Here is a 17,416-nt window from a genome sequence, read left to right as displayed (position 1 = left end):
TGAGGTAGAAACTTTAAACAGATCTAATCATTCTAAAATCATTCTAAATCATTCTAAGATTTTAAATTGTTAAATTGTTATTGTAATTTTTCTTATTTTTCGCAATATCTTTAGAGTATCTATTATATAAATATAAATATCATATAAATATAAATGTATTTCATTTTCTAACATATTTTAAAATACATATTTTTCTAGAAAACTTGTATATTCTATAATATCATCGATTTGATATAATGGATCTATTCTATGTATTAATTTTATATCTATATTTAAAGATAAAAAATACTTATAAATAAATCACCATCAAATTTAATTTATTTTTGGTACATGATGTTTTGAAAGATATTCAATATTCTTTTTCCATATAATATTAAGAATATTATAAATATCGATTTTATAATCATTTTATAATCATCTCTATCAAAAATATCACAAGATAATATAAAAATGAAATTATGTTTTTAAATATTTCAAACAAAAATTTGTTTTTTTTATTTATTTTATTTCAAAATCACTAATAATACTATTAATATTACATTTACATTTAATTTTGATAATTTTTTACGATTGCACTAAATATTTAATTTGTAATTTTGTTACATATTTATTATTATAATATTATAAAATAAATAATTATTAATTACATCAATAGTTTTTATATTTTTCTAAAGATATATATAAAACTTATATTAATTAAAATATTCTAATATGATAATAGCGAAGAAAAAGAGATGAAAATATTTCATCTTATATTTCGTGATTTATCGATACAAATGTAAGTCAACTTAAATAAAAATGTATAAATAATAAAATAATGTTTCTTAATTAAAATCATATTTTTAATAAAAAAATAAAAAATATCATTTACTTCTTAATTAATTCTTAAATTCTAGTACAAAAAAATATCAAAAATTTTATCATATTTTAATTATATTATTACTTTATATTTATTTATTCGTTAATATTTAAAGATACGAGTTACGATACATTAGGAATAATTTTAAATAATAAATTAATAATAAATTTGTTTAAATTTGTCATATTGAATTTAAAGAATACGTATAAAAAAATTTTTTTATATCTTATATATAATATTTATTTATTTATATAGTCAATAAAATTATTACAATCAATAATAATAATTTAATATTGACTTTAAAAGAAAAATATATTTTTGATAATGCTAATTGTTCAAGGTTTCAAACATTTGTGTCATCAATATTTTGCAGATAGATATTTTATAAAAAGTTTAATGATATAATTAAATAATGTATTTGGTAATTAACATAACATAAAGCTATAATATTATAAATTTTATTTATTATTAATTGAAATATATATTCAATAAAAAAATTTTATTTCTTAAAAATTAAATGTAATGTAACTCGTCTTTTTATAATAAACATTAAAATTTAATTAAGATTTAAATTCAGTTCAATTTTACAATTTTATGTACTTAAAAAATAAGAATTCTATATAATGATAGTTCAAATTGTATACCTTCTTTATTCATCTTTACATTACTTATACCTATTTTTATATATACAGTTATTTTTATGTTTGACATAAATATAAACACAGTATTATATATATTCAACAATATATCTTTCTTTTATATAATAAATTAATGTATTATAATGTACCATATATTTCATATTATCATAAAGTGACATCTTCTTATAAAAATCGTTATTTATTTCTTTTTTAAGTAAAAAAAAAAGAAAAAATTGAAAAATAAATTATAAATTGCGTCATACTTATTTCATTCATTTGTTTTCTTTTCATGTTAAATTATCTATTTAAACTGTTATTTCAATTTTTATTTTTATTATTATAATTTTATAATTTTTTAAATATTTCACTTCTCTTTTATAAATATATAATATAAATTCATAAAAATTCATAAAATTCATAAAAAATATTATACATTTAAATCATTGTTTGCTGTAAATGATATTTTATGATATTTGTGACTTCTTTTTGTATGTCTTAATAAATTTTCTTTAGTGGTATAAGTTCTTTTACAAATATGACAAGGAAATCCAAGTCCATAATGATATGCTTCATGCCTAGATTTCATAATATCAAAAATTTTATTATTACATAAGGAACAAACAGTTATTGCATGATCTGTATCAAAATGTATTTTCCGAGATGAGGTACTAGAAAATCGTTTACAGCACTGAAAACATTGAAATGGCAATATAGAATCATGATGTTTTTGTCTTATATGATCATCAAATTTTTTATGTGAACTTAAAGAAACGGTACAATGAAGACAATTTATTTCCATTCGTACATCAATAAACTTTTTTCCTTCATTAACAGAACACTGATGTTTATTCCATGTAATACCATTAGAAAAACTAATTTTACAATAACCACATATCAAGTTCGAATTTGGATGGTGTTTATTAGTATGAATCTCAAGAGCTCTTCTAGTATAAAATTTATGACCACATACACAAATATTATATTTCTTAGCAAAGTTTATTTTGATACCATTAGATTGTTTATAATTATGTTTGGTAAGAATTTTTTTCTTCGAAAACTCTGAGTTAGAATTATCATCTTGTTCTACTTTTACTTTCTGTTCTTCTTTTTCTTTACAAAAATCATTTGTTTGTGAGTCTTCTTCAATGTCAATATCAATATCTTCATCAGCAGATTGAATCTTTAAAATACTGTGTCTTTCACTATATTTAGATAATTCTGAAGTTTCATCTCGTAATTGATCTTGTAATTCTGTTTGGGTATTATTTTCTGAAATATTTGATGCATTAAGATAGTTTGAATTAATGGAATCTTCCATTTTATTTTTATTTTTATTATTTCTGTCAATGATTTCATAAGAATTATTTTTTTTCTTTATTGTTATACTAATTCCAATTTTAGAATTTCTATCAGAATTATTTTGTATAACATACTGGCTTCTTATATTTACTTTGTTTTCTATAATTGGCTGTTTTAATTCATCTGAAGTACACTTTTTCTTATGTACAAATAATGTATGAGAGTTACGAAATTTTTTACCACAAGAACAAATATTATTTCTATTTGATTTCTTTTTAATGTTATTTTCATTTTGTATATTTTCAGTTTGCCATTCTTTTTCTTTATTTTTAAATGATATTGAATTATCTTTATTGCTGTGATTATTATTTGAATTTTTATTGGATACATCATTTGAATTTAATTTTGATTTTAAATATAATGGAGAATTTAAATATTTATTATCAAATAAATGGAAATTTTCTTTTGTTTCTCCACGCTGACGATGATAACGCATGTGTGCATAAAAACTACGAACTTTATACCGACCAAGACAAATATCACATTGACGTGTATTATTTTCATCAACTTGCGAATTCTTACTATTACTAACTTTATATCTTTTTCTAGAATTTGAATATTGTATATTTGATATTACTCTTTTCTTATTTTCATTAATTTCAAAAAATTTATTCTCATCATTAGAAAGTCCAGTTTTTAATTTGTCTTTTAAATGATTAGATGTTTCATTTAAATTCTTTAACATAAAATCAGGTGATTCAATTTTATGATAATCAATTAAATGCTTCCTTATATCATTTACAGTTTTTTTGCATAATATACATGTTAATAAAGATATATGAGATTCTGAGATTATTTTTTCTTGTTTGAATTGTTTATTTAATACTTTTTTTTCTTGTTCATTTTTATCACATATAGTTTCATTGATATTTTTTTTTCTTCTCAAGTGCAAATCTGAAATAATTTTTTTATCATTTGATGATGATGTAGATTGTAATGATGTTCTTGCATGTAATCTATTTTCATCTTTTTTTAATGAAACTTTTCCACTACAATCTACTTCTCTTTCAATAATATTAGAATCTTTTTCTTTCATTTTATCAATATGTTTTTGATATAAAACAGTATATCTTTTTCGTTTTGGTGGTATGTAAATACCGTGTACTTTTTCTGAATGAGATCTCAATCTTCGATTTTCAGTATATTGTTTTCCACATGTTAAACAATGAAATAATTTCTTTTTATATTTTATAGAAAATTTAAAATTTGGTAATTCAACATTACTGTTTTCTAATGGTGATTGATATTGAATATATAATGGTTTTGAATTTATTTCTAATGGTAACGTATTAAGTGTATCAATTTTACTTTTATCTTGTACATTTTTTATTACTTTTAATGTCTCCCATATTTTATCACATCTTTCAAGTAAAATAATAGGATCCTTTATTTTACATGGCATAATCAAAGGAATTGCTGCTATAATTTTTTCATCCTAAAATTTAAAAAATATAAATACAATTATTATATAAATTAAAATTTAAAAAAAAATTGAATAATTTTTTAAAAAATTATTTAAAAAATATTCTAATAAATATAAATCTATGTTTTTATTATTGCGTAATATTAAAATGAAATATATACATCATAAAAAAAAAATAAATTTAAAATTCCCGCCAAAATTTATTTGAGATATAAATATCCTATTCTTTCTTATTTTAAAAATTACGAACTTCATTATGTCGTAATTTATTTTTATAATATCGAATTCAATAAATTCTTAATAATATTTATATCTATATCTAATAATATATTTTAAATTATTACACAATAGATTTATTTTTAAAAAAAAAGAAAAAATAAAATTATAAAAAAAATATATAAAATAAAATATATTAAGAATATTAATAATTATATACTTACCTCATTCGATATATTTTCATTTAAATTAGTTACATTAGAACATGTTGGTTCTACTTTTGGTATACTTATTAATAATGGTTTATGTTCAAATTCTTCAAAATATTCATCTTTAAAATGATTATCTTTTTGTTCAGAAGATACATTTTCGAACATTTTAATTCAAAATGTGAAAGATTAAAACCTAAATCAAATGTTAGTATCAATACATCTTGAATATAGTTATATACAAACTATCGAAGCGAGCCGACATTTTGTTTTCTATTTCTACTTTATTAGTTCTACCGAGTTTTCAATAAAGAGAAAATATTATACATTATACATTATATATTATATATTATATATACATTAATTAAAATAGTTAATTTTAATGATCATATTGATATATTTACTTAAAATATAAATTTTAACAATTTTTTTATTTTTTTAAATATAAAAAATAATTTATTATTAACATTTATATATATTTATATATATATATATATATATATATATTTATATATATATATATAATTTATGTTATTACATCAACATAGTATAATATATAGATAATAAATTATCTAATAATCTAATATATCTAATAATAATACTGAAACACATATTAATTTTTAAAAAAATTTTCTTGATTAATCAATTCTTGACAAAATATATTTAATAGTAAATAATTTTAAATCAAAAAAAATAAATTTATTCTTTTTTTCTTTTATTCATTAAAGAAATTGAGATACAAATATATACTAACAGTTCATTTTTTTAAAAATAAATATTTTAATTTTATTTGAATTAAGTTAAAAATTAATTTTGTTCTTAAATTTCCTTAAATATAATATAAATAAAACAGATATTTTCATAAAAATAAACTATTTTATTATCAAAGAAAATGAATATTAATAAATAATTATTAGAGATGAAAAAATTGAAATTTATTTATTAGGTATCAAGTATTTATAAATTAATTGTCTTAATTTCTTATTAACTTTTTTGTCTTCCATATAAAATAAGATTTTTAAATCAAGATTATTATATATCTTAAAATATTTTAAATATTGGCTCGTCAGTTTTTGCATCATGTGTGCCAACATAATCTAACTTCAAGAATTCATTAAATAATTTTAATCTTTTAAAAAGATTATGAATTATATTATACAGATTGTATGTTATATTATAAATATTATAAATAAATTAATTTATTCAAATTTAATAGTTTTATGTTTTTATTATAATTAATAAAAATAATATTATATTTCACATTAAATGATAGGTTGTGTTACGATACGATTCTTCTCACAGTAAAACTTTCTAACCTGTCATTAATTTTAACTATAATATAATTGTAATTATAAAAAAAAATATAAAACTATATTGTATATGTAAATTATGATGTATTAATTATATCTAAGTTTATACTTACATTAAAAGATGCATTGAGGTCTGAATTATAGTTTAAACAATTTTACATATATTCATAAATGTACTTTTAGAAAATGTGTGTAAAAAAAGAAGGTTCCTTAAGTAATGATAATATATTTTTAAATAAGAATCACTGAAGACTTTAAATTAAATAAAAATCACAAATTTTTAAAAAATTTTAAGTACAATTTTACTAAACGTGTCACCATGGATGAATTCACTTTTACATGTGGTCGAATTTACTAACTATTCCGAACAAACTTTAGATTATATGATAGTTTATAGTTCTAATTACACGAAAAGAAGAATAGATTAACATTTAATATACAACACAAAGTTTCTACAAAAAATTTTAAGAAATTATATGATATATTTATAAAGATTATTTATAAATTATAATATATGATTTAATTGTTTTGAATAATATACTAAATTGTAATGATAAATAAGACTTTTTTCAATAAATTAATGCTCATATTATTGTATGTAATTTATAATAAAATAAAAATTAATGCATTTTTTCATATACAGATTATATAAATAATATAAATAATAATTATAAAATTTAGTAACTATTATTAAATAATTTGTAATAATAATAGTTACAGAAAAATGAAATTACAGAAAACTATGATGTTTGTTTTAATGTTGTACAATCGATATTCTATTTTTGTATCTTAATATAGCCATCATATAGAAAGTAATGTAATATTATATTAGAAAATTCAATTTTTTTTATAATTTAAAATAAAATTAATATACATATATATATATATATATATATATTCTGCGAGAAAATAATAATTCAGAATAATAATAATAAGAGAAATAATAACTTCTTCATGAATATCTGATTAACTGTTAAACGATTTTTTGTTGATTTATCATTAATAAAATGTCACAAATAAAATATCAATTCAATAAATTGAAATTTTATATTATATATATTAAATATTTTTTAAACTATATTAAACTATATGTACTATATTTTGAACATATATATATATATATATTTGAAAATATTTTATATTTCTTTATCTTGTTATATATAGTTTTATTATAGTTTTATAAGACATCAAAATCAAAATAAACAAGGTTATTAAAGTTGCATAACAATATTGTTTAATATACTTAATCCGCGATAAAATTGTTGATACAATTGTTGTACTAATGACTGTTTTCTTCCGGTAGAATATGTATATATATATGTATATATAAGGTATGAACATTGAATCAGTGATTAGAGACATTTATTCACTAAAATCAGTATTTAAAAAAAAAAAATGCATCTTTTTTCTATTACTTTACTATTATTTACTTTCAATTTATCTGCATCAATTAGAACTTGTGATAAAGGTATTACATATTTTTTATATTTAATATTTTGTTAATGTTATATCAGTAATGAATTTTGATTGATTTAAAAATATTTTCTTTAAATATTTAGATATACTTACAAGATTTCATTTCCTCATCTTTATAATCTTTATAATCTTTATTATTTTTATAATCATCTTATAAATTTATTTTTTAATGTACTTTGATATAGAATTTTAAAACATGTGAATAATCAAAGTTTTTTATTATAGAAAACAATGGATTACAGACAGATTTTCAATATAATAATGAATTTTTTCAAGATATAAAAGATTGGTTTTATAATTTAAAAAATCAAATTTATGAACAATTATTTGAAGTACGAAGTAAATTAAGAAATTATGAATGGCAATTATTAAATTTATGTAAGGATTCCTATGTTCATAATTTCTTTGGTAATTTTACATAAAAAATTGTTTGAAATAAGATTATTCTAAATATATTAAATACTCTAAAATAAAATATATAAAATTATATATAAATGTATAAGATTAAATCATTCTAAATATATTAATTTTTCATTAAATTTATTAATTTTAATAATTATAAATTATAGCTACTTTATTTTTCAATTCTAATGAAGATTTGAAATTTCGAATTGGCAATTGGTATTTTATTCGGAAAGATTTCATAAATCAAAATGAATTCAAATATAATTCTGATGAATTAGATGTTACTTCTCAATCGTCCAGTATTATTCAGTCAAAAGATTCAATTGAAACTAATACTGAAATAACATCCGAAATTATAAATGATCTAAAAGTAACAAAATCTTTACCGAGGAACTTATTTACGACTATTTTGATACAACAAAGCGATGCGCAAACAACGATACAAACTATTGAGCAAGCGAATGAACAATTAAAAAACAATGAAGCTGATAACGATTTTGTTCATAAAGTATCAGCAGAAGTTCTTATGGGATAATGTAATAATGTAATACCCGAAAAAATAATAAAATTTTATGATTTCTTTAAATTTTACACTTTTATTAAAATTTTTAATTAAGATAATTTTATTTTTATATGAAAATGAACATTCATTATCAGAATACGTTTATAATCATATAATATTTTCACAACAAATGCTTATGGATAACTATTGTATAAATAAGGTGTGTGTGTATATATATATAAAAAGAGTACTGCACTCAATTTTTTTCATCAAGAAGAATGCACTTTTATTCCGTAAAATTTATCATAATTATCTGTGATAATAAATTATTATAATAATTTTTACGTCCATGTTGAACAAATTGTGGTCTTCATGATGTTTTACTGTAATAAAAAATAAAAAAATAATATTATCATTAACATATTTTCAATTTAATATTAATAAATTATGCTACATTCCATACATGCAAAACAATATTCTACTTCTAATAAAAGCATGATACAATGATGATATATGTATATATATACATAATAATAAAAAAAGAAAAAGCTTCATAAATAATAATAAAAAAAGAAAAAATAATAAGCTGAAATGTTTTTCTATTTGATTTTATATAAAATATATAATTATTTTATATTCTAAATAAAAAAAAAATTAACATTAATTTAAATTATCTCAAAATTATTATATAATATTCAATTAATATATGTCTATTTTATATTTACATCACATATGAAAAAAAAAAAAATATTAATTTTAGTTATTTTAAAAATAATTTTTTTATAATATTTGATTCAAATGCAAAAAATATATTAAAAATTAATGAAAATTATAATAATATATAAATTATATAAATAACTGTTAATTACTAGATAAATGATTTTGATGATAATATAACTGATAATAATTTTATTATTAGATAATATTAATAGAGATAATTTTATTATTTTTTCATAATTATTTTCATTTTAAATATGGTATATAAAATTTTAAATACAAAAAAATTAAAAAAGCATTTTTTACAATGAATGAAATGTGCACTAAACTAAATAAAAATTCCACTAAAATTTATATTACATTAGGACTATAATACAAGACAAATCCAAGCAAATCTAAAAAAGGGAAATCAAGAAAACATATAAAAGGGAAACTGAAACCTAGATTTTTGCATGCTGACCATATATATGAGCATCATAATTAAGTTCCCTCTTGAGACTTGTAGTACAAATGATGAGCATTTGACTACTTCTTTCCCTAGAATGTAAATAAAAAGCGTATACCACTGAATATGAGCATGCAAAACTTAAATATAAGCATGCAAAACTTAAATATATATTTTATAAATATTATATATAAAATTTGTCAAATTTGAATGAGACTAATTAAGACCTAAAATAATAATTAGTAAAAACAATATTTTCTTTTTCATATAAGTTAAATATGCTTGTTTATTTTATATCTTAATTTTCAAGAATTTTGTTCAAATAAAATAACAAAAATAAACAAAAATAAAAAAAAATTTTATTCATTAAGATTGATTTTAATTTTTTGATTTAAATTTAATTTATATAAAATATTTAACTTTGTTATTTATTGCTATATATTGCTATATTCCTAAATCTTAATGAATCTTAATGAATATTTACAAAAAAAATTAATATAAATCATAAATAAACATTAATATTAATATTTTAATATAAGAATAAAAATTTTTTAAAGAAATTTTACTATTTTTTAGTTGTAATGATAATTAGATAAATAATTATATAGATGTAAATAAATATAATAATTTATAAAAAATAATTACAATATTATTTTACCTTCTTAGATGCAGCTCCTACTTTACTCTTCTTTGTACCTCTAACCTTCTTCATTCTGTTTTTACGTTCTTTACGTTGCTTTCTTGTTTGTTTTTGTTTTTCAAATAGTCCATGCCTAGCTAACCTATATTTAGGTTCAAATTTTTTTGCAAAGTCCAATGTATCATAAATTAATGCAAATCCAGTTGATTTACCACCACCAAAATTAGTTTGAAAACCAAATACAAAAACTACATCTGGTGTAACTTTGTACATTTTAGCTAGTTTTTCACGTATTTCTGTTTTTCGAACTGATGGATGACCTGGATGAAATACATCTACAACCTGAAGATTTTATAAAAATATAATTATCAATAATATTTTTATTTTTTATCTATTAATTGATTATCTATAATAATATAAGTAATTAATGTAATTATACACGTGTAATAATATGAAAGGAAAAAATAAAAAATCTAAATAGATATTAACTTAATTTGAAAGAAATAATAAAAAATACAAGTACATACCATTTGTTTTCGGCATAATAACCGATTGCTCATGAATTTTCTAGTTCTAATTGTAACTGCACCTTCCGTCTATAACAAAAAACAATGACATAACTTTAAGGTTATATTTTGTTTAACATTACTTTTATTGGAATTATTAATTATTAATTTTAAGGAAAAACATTTAAAATGAGTAAAATTAGTTCTCATAATAGTTTTATTTATACAATTATTTTTATTTATATTTTATTTTTTATTAATAGTATTATATTTTTAGATGAATAATTTATACTGCATATAAATATCGCATAAAAAGAAAATGATATCAATAAATCATATTTGTTAAAAGATAAATGTACATTATTAATAACATTTTAAATACATATTATATATTTTTTTCAATGATTAATCGATAATTTTAGGATACGAAATACTTACCATTTTGTTCGATTATCGTACCGCCAGCAAAAGGAGAATTTCGGAAGTGTGCAGCGCTATCTACAATGGTTAAACTTAATTTTATAATTATCCTGTATAAAACTTAAAAATTTATTTATCTTTCTTACATTAAAAATATAATTAAAAAATTTAATTTATTAAAAAAAATGATACAATATTATTAAATATTTAAAATAATATAAAATTATTATAATATGAAATATATAATAATATAATATAACTACTTTTTGTATAGGGATTTTAAATATTTTTCTATAATAAAATCTAGAGCTTTCAAAATATATTCAAAATTTAATTTTGACTATAATATGATTAAATAAAATATAATTTTTATTTAAGTAAAGTTATTTAAAATAATGTGCATATAATCATTATTTTATTGAAAATACAGAAATAAAAAAATTTTCAATATAATTGAATTTGTAGATTTGTAATTAGATTAAAAAAATATGTATATCTTTTAACAAATTCCTTAATAAAAATTATAATTTTTATTACAATTTTAAAATATATAAAAATAGAATATATAAAAATTTTGTAACATTATTTAATATGTTTATTTGTTTCAGTATAAAAAAAAATATTTATTTGCTACTTTATCGATAAAGTATTAGAATATACATTGCGAAATTCTTAGGAAGACCGTAATAGCATTTGGCGCTGACTGCAATTCTCTGTCTACCTGATTGGTTCCCTTTCGAGTAACGTCCATTACTCTCCTAGGAAGTTTCGAGAACGGGTACAAGCAAGCAGTAATATTGGTGAGAGTTCTATTCGCTTACAACAGTTCGTCAAATACTATTACGTGGAGTGAGACGAGGCTTCACGGCACGGATATTTTCCACGAGTGGCTTCCTTTCTGCTGATACAGGTAGGATTAAACATTGATAATCGTGAATTTTAGAATATTTTAGAATATATGCGCAGATGAATGGAATTTCCACCGTTGAATCTTGCGATCGATTGCAAACTCGTGAATTTTTCTTGGGATTGAAATTCATATAGCAGTAACATGCAGAATCAATTTACGACATAACATTTGAAATTATTACAGAATATTGGCCTAATTTTAGAACTTTTTCAATGATTCTGAAATTGAAGTGGACATTTGAAGGTTGAATAAAAATTGTATGCATGCTTAAACATATTGTATATTACGAAATACGCGTAAATGAATTTTATCATAGTATAAGTTATGCTCTTCCATGACTCGCACTTTAACGTTGAAAAATGGTGGATGTTCCTATTGCCTACTCGTGTCAATACCAAACGTGGTTGAACTTGCAAAGTATATCTGTCACTTAGTCGTAATAAATTATAATAACTTCAATTTTTCTTATATTATTTAGATTACAAACTAAAATTAATTTTTTATTTGAGAAAATTATAATTTTGATATTTTTTCTTTTTTCTTATCTAATTTTTAACCGGTAGTCCAAGCTTTTTCTGGCTACCTATATGTATGTATATGTATATATGCTAGCAGAAAGATCTAGAAAGTGTGGTGTTCTTTGTTCACAACACGGCAAACACTGCGTTAAATTGAAACGAGTTTTAATTTTTTGTTCATGTCAATTAATTACATTTTATTATTTTAAAATGAATCTCGTCGCCATTTTGAAACCAAACACGCACATGGATACAATTCGTTGTACTTTTTCTATGAGTAAATAATTAATGTATTTTGAAGTTTAAATATATTGAATATAAAACTTTTATTCAACATAAATTTAAGTAATTTTGTAATCATTTAATATATATATTTATTTGTGTTATATCATTATTAAAATTACAAGTACTTGAAGTTCAAGGTCAGTACATATAATTCTTATATTTAAAATGCATATCATTATATATAGTATATATAAAAATTAACATTGTTTTTATATTTCATAAAAAAAAAAATATGAAATTTAATATTATTTAGTTTTGTAAATAGCATTTTGCATTTAGTTAATAAATTTTAAGTTTTAATAATTTTATACAATTAATACATCATATAATCTACTGAATAATTATGATAATTACTATGTTATTTTTTAGTATTTTATTTTACTTTTAAATTTAAATTTATTTAATAAAAATTATAATTAGAACTAAGTAAATAATTTATTGAAGATAGTATAAAAATTCCTTTTAAAATATATTATAATTTATAATATTATTCATTTATGTTATAACATATCTGTTTAAAATATTAAATATATTTATCTATTATTATATTTTATTAAATTATATTTATATAACTTGTAAAATTTCTTTTAATAAATATATACGATTTTGATATTATTTTTTGGTAAAATACATTTATTATGATTATATATATTATAACTTGTGTATAAAAAAATATTATTAAACATTAAATAAAATTATATATGTAAATTATGTACATTTATTAACATAAATAGAATTTTTTATTTAATTTTATTGAATTAAAATTATATACTGTATATTGTAAAGAGTAATTAATTATTGTTTATTATTTTCTTATTTAGTCATAATTTAATTGTTATTTCATAAAAGATATTAGATTAAAATAAATAATAATTTAAATTAACAATTTAAAATATATAATTCTTTTATTTTATTTGATCTTTAGCAGGAAAAATACTACTGTAATAATTGAACATCATTAGAAGAAAATAAATCAGTAAAAATGGTAAAAGAAACTACATTTTATGATGTGTTGGGTGTAAAACCTGGATGTACACAAGAAGATTTAAAGAAAGCTTATAGAAAACTTGCACTGAAATATCATCCTGATAAAAATCCTAATGAAGGAGAAAAAGTTGGTATTTTTAATCTTAATACAAATTTATTAAATATCTAAAATATTACAATTTATATTAATCTATTATATCTTATTTTTTTATTATAGTTTAAACAAATTTCACAAGCATATGAAGTTTTGTCAAATCCTGAAAAGAAACGAATTTATGATCAAGGTGGAGAACAAGCTTTAAAAGAAGGAGGAGCAGGTGGCAATGTATTCTCTTCACCACGTGATATATTTGATATGTTCTTTGGTGGAGGTTTAGGAGGAAGAAGTGGTCGCAGGAGAGAACACAGAGGACAAGATGTTATACATCAATTATCTGTATCATTGGAGGAATTGTATAAGGGAACTGTCCGCAAATTAGCATTACAGAAAAATGTTATTTGTGATAAATGCGAAGGTATATATTATATATTTATATATATATATAATATTTTTATAAATTGAAAATTATATAATATATTATAAATATACTAAAATTCTTTATATTAGGTATCGGTGGAAAGAAAGGTTCTGTGGAGCAATGTTCAACATGTCATGGTTCTGGCATGCAAGTTCAAATACAACAATTAGGTCCTGGCATGTTACAACATTTACAAACTATATGTGTAGATTGCAAAGGTCAAGGGGATCGCATAAATCCACGTGATCGTTGTAAACAATGCGGTGGTAGAAAAACTATTAGAGATAGAAAAATTCTGGAAGTTCATGTTGATCCAGGTATGGTACATAATCAGAAGATCGTCTTTGCTGGAGAAGGTGATCAAGAACCAGACTATGAGCCAGGAGATATTGTTATTCTTCTTGAAGAAAAAGAACACGAAGTTTTCAAGTAAGTAATTATGTAATTGTTATGTTTAATCGTTTTGTTATATTTTATTATATTGTAATATTTTTTATTATATTGTAATATTTCTTTTTTTTTTAGACGTTCGCGTCATGATTTAATTATGAGGATGCAATTAGAACTTGTAGAAGCTTTATGTGGATTTCAGAAAGTTATTCGCACTTTAGATGGAAGAGATTTAGTAATAACCTCATATCCTGGAACTGTTGTAAAGCACGGAGACTTAAAGTGCATTCTAAATGAAGGAATGCCAATTTATAAAGATCCTTTCACACATGGCAGGCTTATAATTCAATTTGTAGTGAATTTCCCGAAATCTATGGACCCTTCCGTCATTCCAACACTTGAACAATGCCTACCACCAAGAGAAGAAGTTATAATTCCAGAAGGAGCGGAAGACTGTTCTCTTATGGATTTGGATCCAGAACAAGAAGTAAGGCGAAGAGAACAACGAGAAGCGTATGAGGAAGACGAAAGAGGTTCTTCAGGTGTCCAATGTGCCACAAATTAATTCAATTACATCAGTCTCACAATAAATATGGTCATTCTTTCATTTTAAACTTTTGTCCCATTCGCTTGATTCTGAACCATATGTTATTAACAGAAGAATGAAAAAATGCGGACATATAACAAAGTTTTTCAAGACAGATGAAAAGAATCTGAGAAAAATGTTTAGATATGTGCACGACTGTGAAAGCTACGACTACAGAATCACTAATGATACTAATATAAAGATCATTCATAAATATTGAATTGTATAGGAAACCTTTAATGCTGTTGATGGTACATTTATTATCTTTCTTCTAAATTAAATTATAAATTCTGGTGAAAACTGGTAAACTGATTACAAATTAGTTCATTGCTTGCTGTAGAGAAGTATTTAAAAAAATGTACTTATCATTAAGAAAAGTGATAAGTAAAGCTGACTTTACCCAACATCTAATGCAACATCGTGTATCGTTAATAGTGAACATAATCAACTATATCATGTAACGCTGAACATTCTGATTATTTTCTGCTATTTGTGAATTTCTTTCTATTTAACAATTTTCGATACTGATCGATACGCGCATACTAAATGCTAGAAATAAAGTTAGACAGTCAAATTAGTACCTTACCTGTATTCGTATTCCCTAAAGTTCTTTAAATTATTAGTATTTGATTATAATACCAATTTTCAGAATTTAACTCGATGTCTGTATTAGTAACGACGAGATTATAAAAATAGTACGAAATATATTGGTGAATATTCTATTATAACAAATATATATGGTATAATTTTGGTTATAAAATTTCAAAATTACTTATTTCTTTTTTACAATTATTTCATTATACGTAGGTAGTGTTTAATTTGTTTATAATTTCATATTGGCATATAATGATACCAAGAAAAATATTTTGTTTATGAAACATATAATCCAAGAAAAGATTGTGGTATCAATATTGTGTAAAACAGGACTATTGCGCATATTCATTGTTTGTTGTAATAAAGAAAAGATATTCCAGTATTTATATAATCATAATACTGGAATCAAAGTAAAATTATTTCTAAAAATGTATCTAATAATGTAAAGAGGCTACTCTCTTAATCATTATAATGTGTTTCATATACTCTTTGAAATTGAATAATGCGCGTGAACAAATGTCCAATTTAATGATCGCCTGCATTAAATTAAACACGCCTTCACATTCACGTAATTTACTGTATACAAGGTCATGTACTCGTCCGCAAATACTATAGCGAATTTAAATAGACGCGTATTATAGTCTTATTTATTATACATAGATAAATTGGTGATTGATTAGAACATTTCTGAATCGTCTCAAATAAATTGGAAAACGTATAATGTCAAGTATGTCAAAAAAAAGTTGTTATAAAATTTGACCTTTGATCCCTCATGCATGTTATGCTTAAATTTTCTTTATATTATTTAACAAATTTATTTTTTTAAATTCTTAAATTTTACTTAATAATTATCAGTACATTTGTGAAAATAGTCGAATATACAATATTTCAATAATTTTTATTGAGAGATACATGTGAAAGAGTTGTTATACACTTATATAAATTTAAACGGTATACGCATGCGAGTATATTAAATGGTGGCATTCGTGGGAAGTAACAATGTTAACGTGCCTTTGAGTTACGTAGAATAGCCTAACGATGGCGATATAATCGCAGCGAGGGTCGATGTTTTTGTAACGTGCGTATACGAGTGCCCGAAAGCCAGCCGTCGAGATGCCGCAAAGGTTTCTGGGTATGCGGAGGGAGCCATATTTTTCCAATATCAGTTACGCGAAAACAGCGTACGCATAGGATCTGCAGAATGGAGTTTCGCTCAATAGTTTATGTCGAAGAAGTGTTTTACGAAAGGAAGTGATTACGAAGTAAACGACGAGGGATCAGTGCGAGAAAGCGAGGAAACTGTGTTAGTCAGAATATAATAAGCGTACGTTTCCACGCGATCAAGAAGTGAGGTTCGGTGAAAACGATGAGCGCGGCCCGCGCAGGTGTTCGAGTCGAGAAGAGGGTTAGTTAACTTAACCCGAGTTCGTAACCGCGACTGGTGGTAGTGGTGGTAGTACTAGTGGTGGTGGTGGAGGCAGTGGTGGTGGTGGTGGTGGTGCT

The 17,416-nt window shown here is 21.3% G+C and overlaps 4 protein-coding genes and 1 long non-coding RNA gene across 11 annotated transcripts; 2 read left to right on the top strand and 3 right to left on the bottom strand.

The window, feature by feature from the left end:
* Positions 1-484: 484 nt before the first annotated feature.
* On the bottom strand, positions 485-6,766 carry LOC107996064 (putative histone-lysine N-methyltransferase 1). 2 transcript variants are annotated; one of them, XM_062074010.1, is made up of 3 exons: positions 6,128-6,766; positions 4,720-4,900; positions 485-4,291 (listed from the first exon to the last, which is right to left on the bottom strand). In XM_062074010.1, exons 2-3 carry the CDS (start codon positions 4,870-4,872, stop codon positions 1,925-1,927), a joined length of 2,520 nt encoding a protein of 839 aa, XP_061929994.1. In that variant the 5' UTR covers positions 4,873-4,900; positions 6,128-6,766; the 3' UTR covers positions 485-1,924. The 2 variants fall into 2 exon arrangements, with proteins under 2 accessions (XP_061929994.1, XP_061929995.1); XM_062074011.1 differs by lacking the exon at positions 6,128-6,766 and having other exon boundaries at positions 4,720-4,999.
* A 252-nt stretch (positions 6,767-7,018) lies between these two features.
* LOC114577301 (uncharacterized) lies at positions 7,019-8,481 on the top strand. 2 transcript variants are annotated; one of them, XM_062074007.1, is made up of 3 exons: positions 7,019-7,482; positions 7,716-7,898; positions 8,060-8,481. In XM_062074007.1, the coding sequence occupies exons 1-3, from the start codon at positions 7,410-7,412 to the stop codon at positions 8,428-8,430; spliced, it is 627 nt and encodes a 208-aa protein (XP_061929991.1). In that variant the 5' UTR covers positions 7,019-7,409; the 3' UTR covers positions 8,431-8,481. The 2 variants fall into 2 exon arrangements, with proteins under 2 accessions (XP_061929991.1, XP_028521656.2); XM_028665855.2 differs by having other exon boundaries at positions 7,033-7,482; positions 7,716-7,868.
* Positions 8,482-8,657: 176 nt separating this feature from the next.
* Positions 8,658-11,960, bottom strand: LOC107996077 (small ribosomal subunit protein eS24). Of its 4 annotated transcripts, none has more exons than XR_001765719.2 (6): positions 11,847-11,960; positions 11,144-11,203; positions 10,727-10,795; positions 10,218-10,541; positions 9,555-9,651; positions 8,658-8,780 (listed from the first exon to the last, which is right to left on the bottom strand). XR_001765719.2 is itself a non-coding variant. In XM_062074008.1 (5 exons), the coding sequence occupies exons 2-5, from the start codon at positions 11,144-11,146 to the stop codon at positions 9,640-9,642; spliced, it is 408 nt and encodes a 135-aa protein (XP_061929992.1). In that variant the 5' UTR covers positions 11,147-11,203; positions 11,847-11,960; the 3' UTR covers positions 8,658-9,639. The 4 variants fall into 4 exon arrangements, 2 of the variants coding, with proteins under 2 accessions (XP_061929992.1, XP_016909436.1); XR_001765718.3 differs by having other exon boundaries at positions 9,575-9,651; XM_062074008.1 differs by having other exon boundaries at positions 8,658-9,651.
* LOC107996076 (dnaJ homolog subfamily A member 1) lies at positions 11,894-15,899 on the top strand. 2 transcript variants are annotated; one of them, XM_017053945.2, is made up of 5 exons: positions 11,894-12,035; positions 13,764-13,952; positions 14,043-14,340; positions 14,433-14,772; positions 14,869-15,899. In XM_017053945.2, the coding sequence occupies exons 2-5, from the start codon at positions 13,821-13,823 to the stop codon at positions 15,296-15,298; spliced, it is 1,200 nt and encodes a 399-aa protein (XP_016909434.1). In that variant the 5' UTR covers positions 11,894-12,035; positions 13,764-13,820; the 3' UTR covers positions 15,299-15,899. The 2 variants fall into 2 exon arrangements, with proteins under 2 accessions (XP_016909434.1, XP_016909435.1); XM_017053946.3 differs by having other exon boundaries at positions 11,895-12,035; positions 13,767-13,952.
* An 893-nt stretch (positions 15,900-16,792) lies between these two features.
* Positions 16,793-17,353, bottom strand: LOC107996078 (uncharacterized). Its single transcript, XR_001765720.3, has 2 exons — positions 17,242-17,353; positions 16,793-17,107 (listed from the first exon to the last, which is right to left on the bottom strand). It is a non-coding gene; the product is annotated as an uncharacterized LOC107996078 (long non-coding RNA).
* Positions 17,354-17,416: the final 63 nt, after the last annotated feature.

The sequence above is a fragment of the Apis cerana genome, linkage group LG4 (genome assembly GCF_029169275.1).
Source record: "Apis cerana isolate GH-2021 linkage group LG4, AcerK_1.0, whole genome shotgun sequence".
NCBI classification, from domain to species: domain Eukaryota; kingdom Metazoa; phylum Arthropoda; class Insecta; order Hymenoptera; family Apidae; genus Apis; species Apis cerana.
Note: the sequence above shows the minus strand (reverse complement) of the source record. Positions and strands in the feature narration are given on the sequence as shown.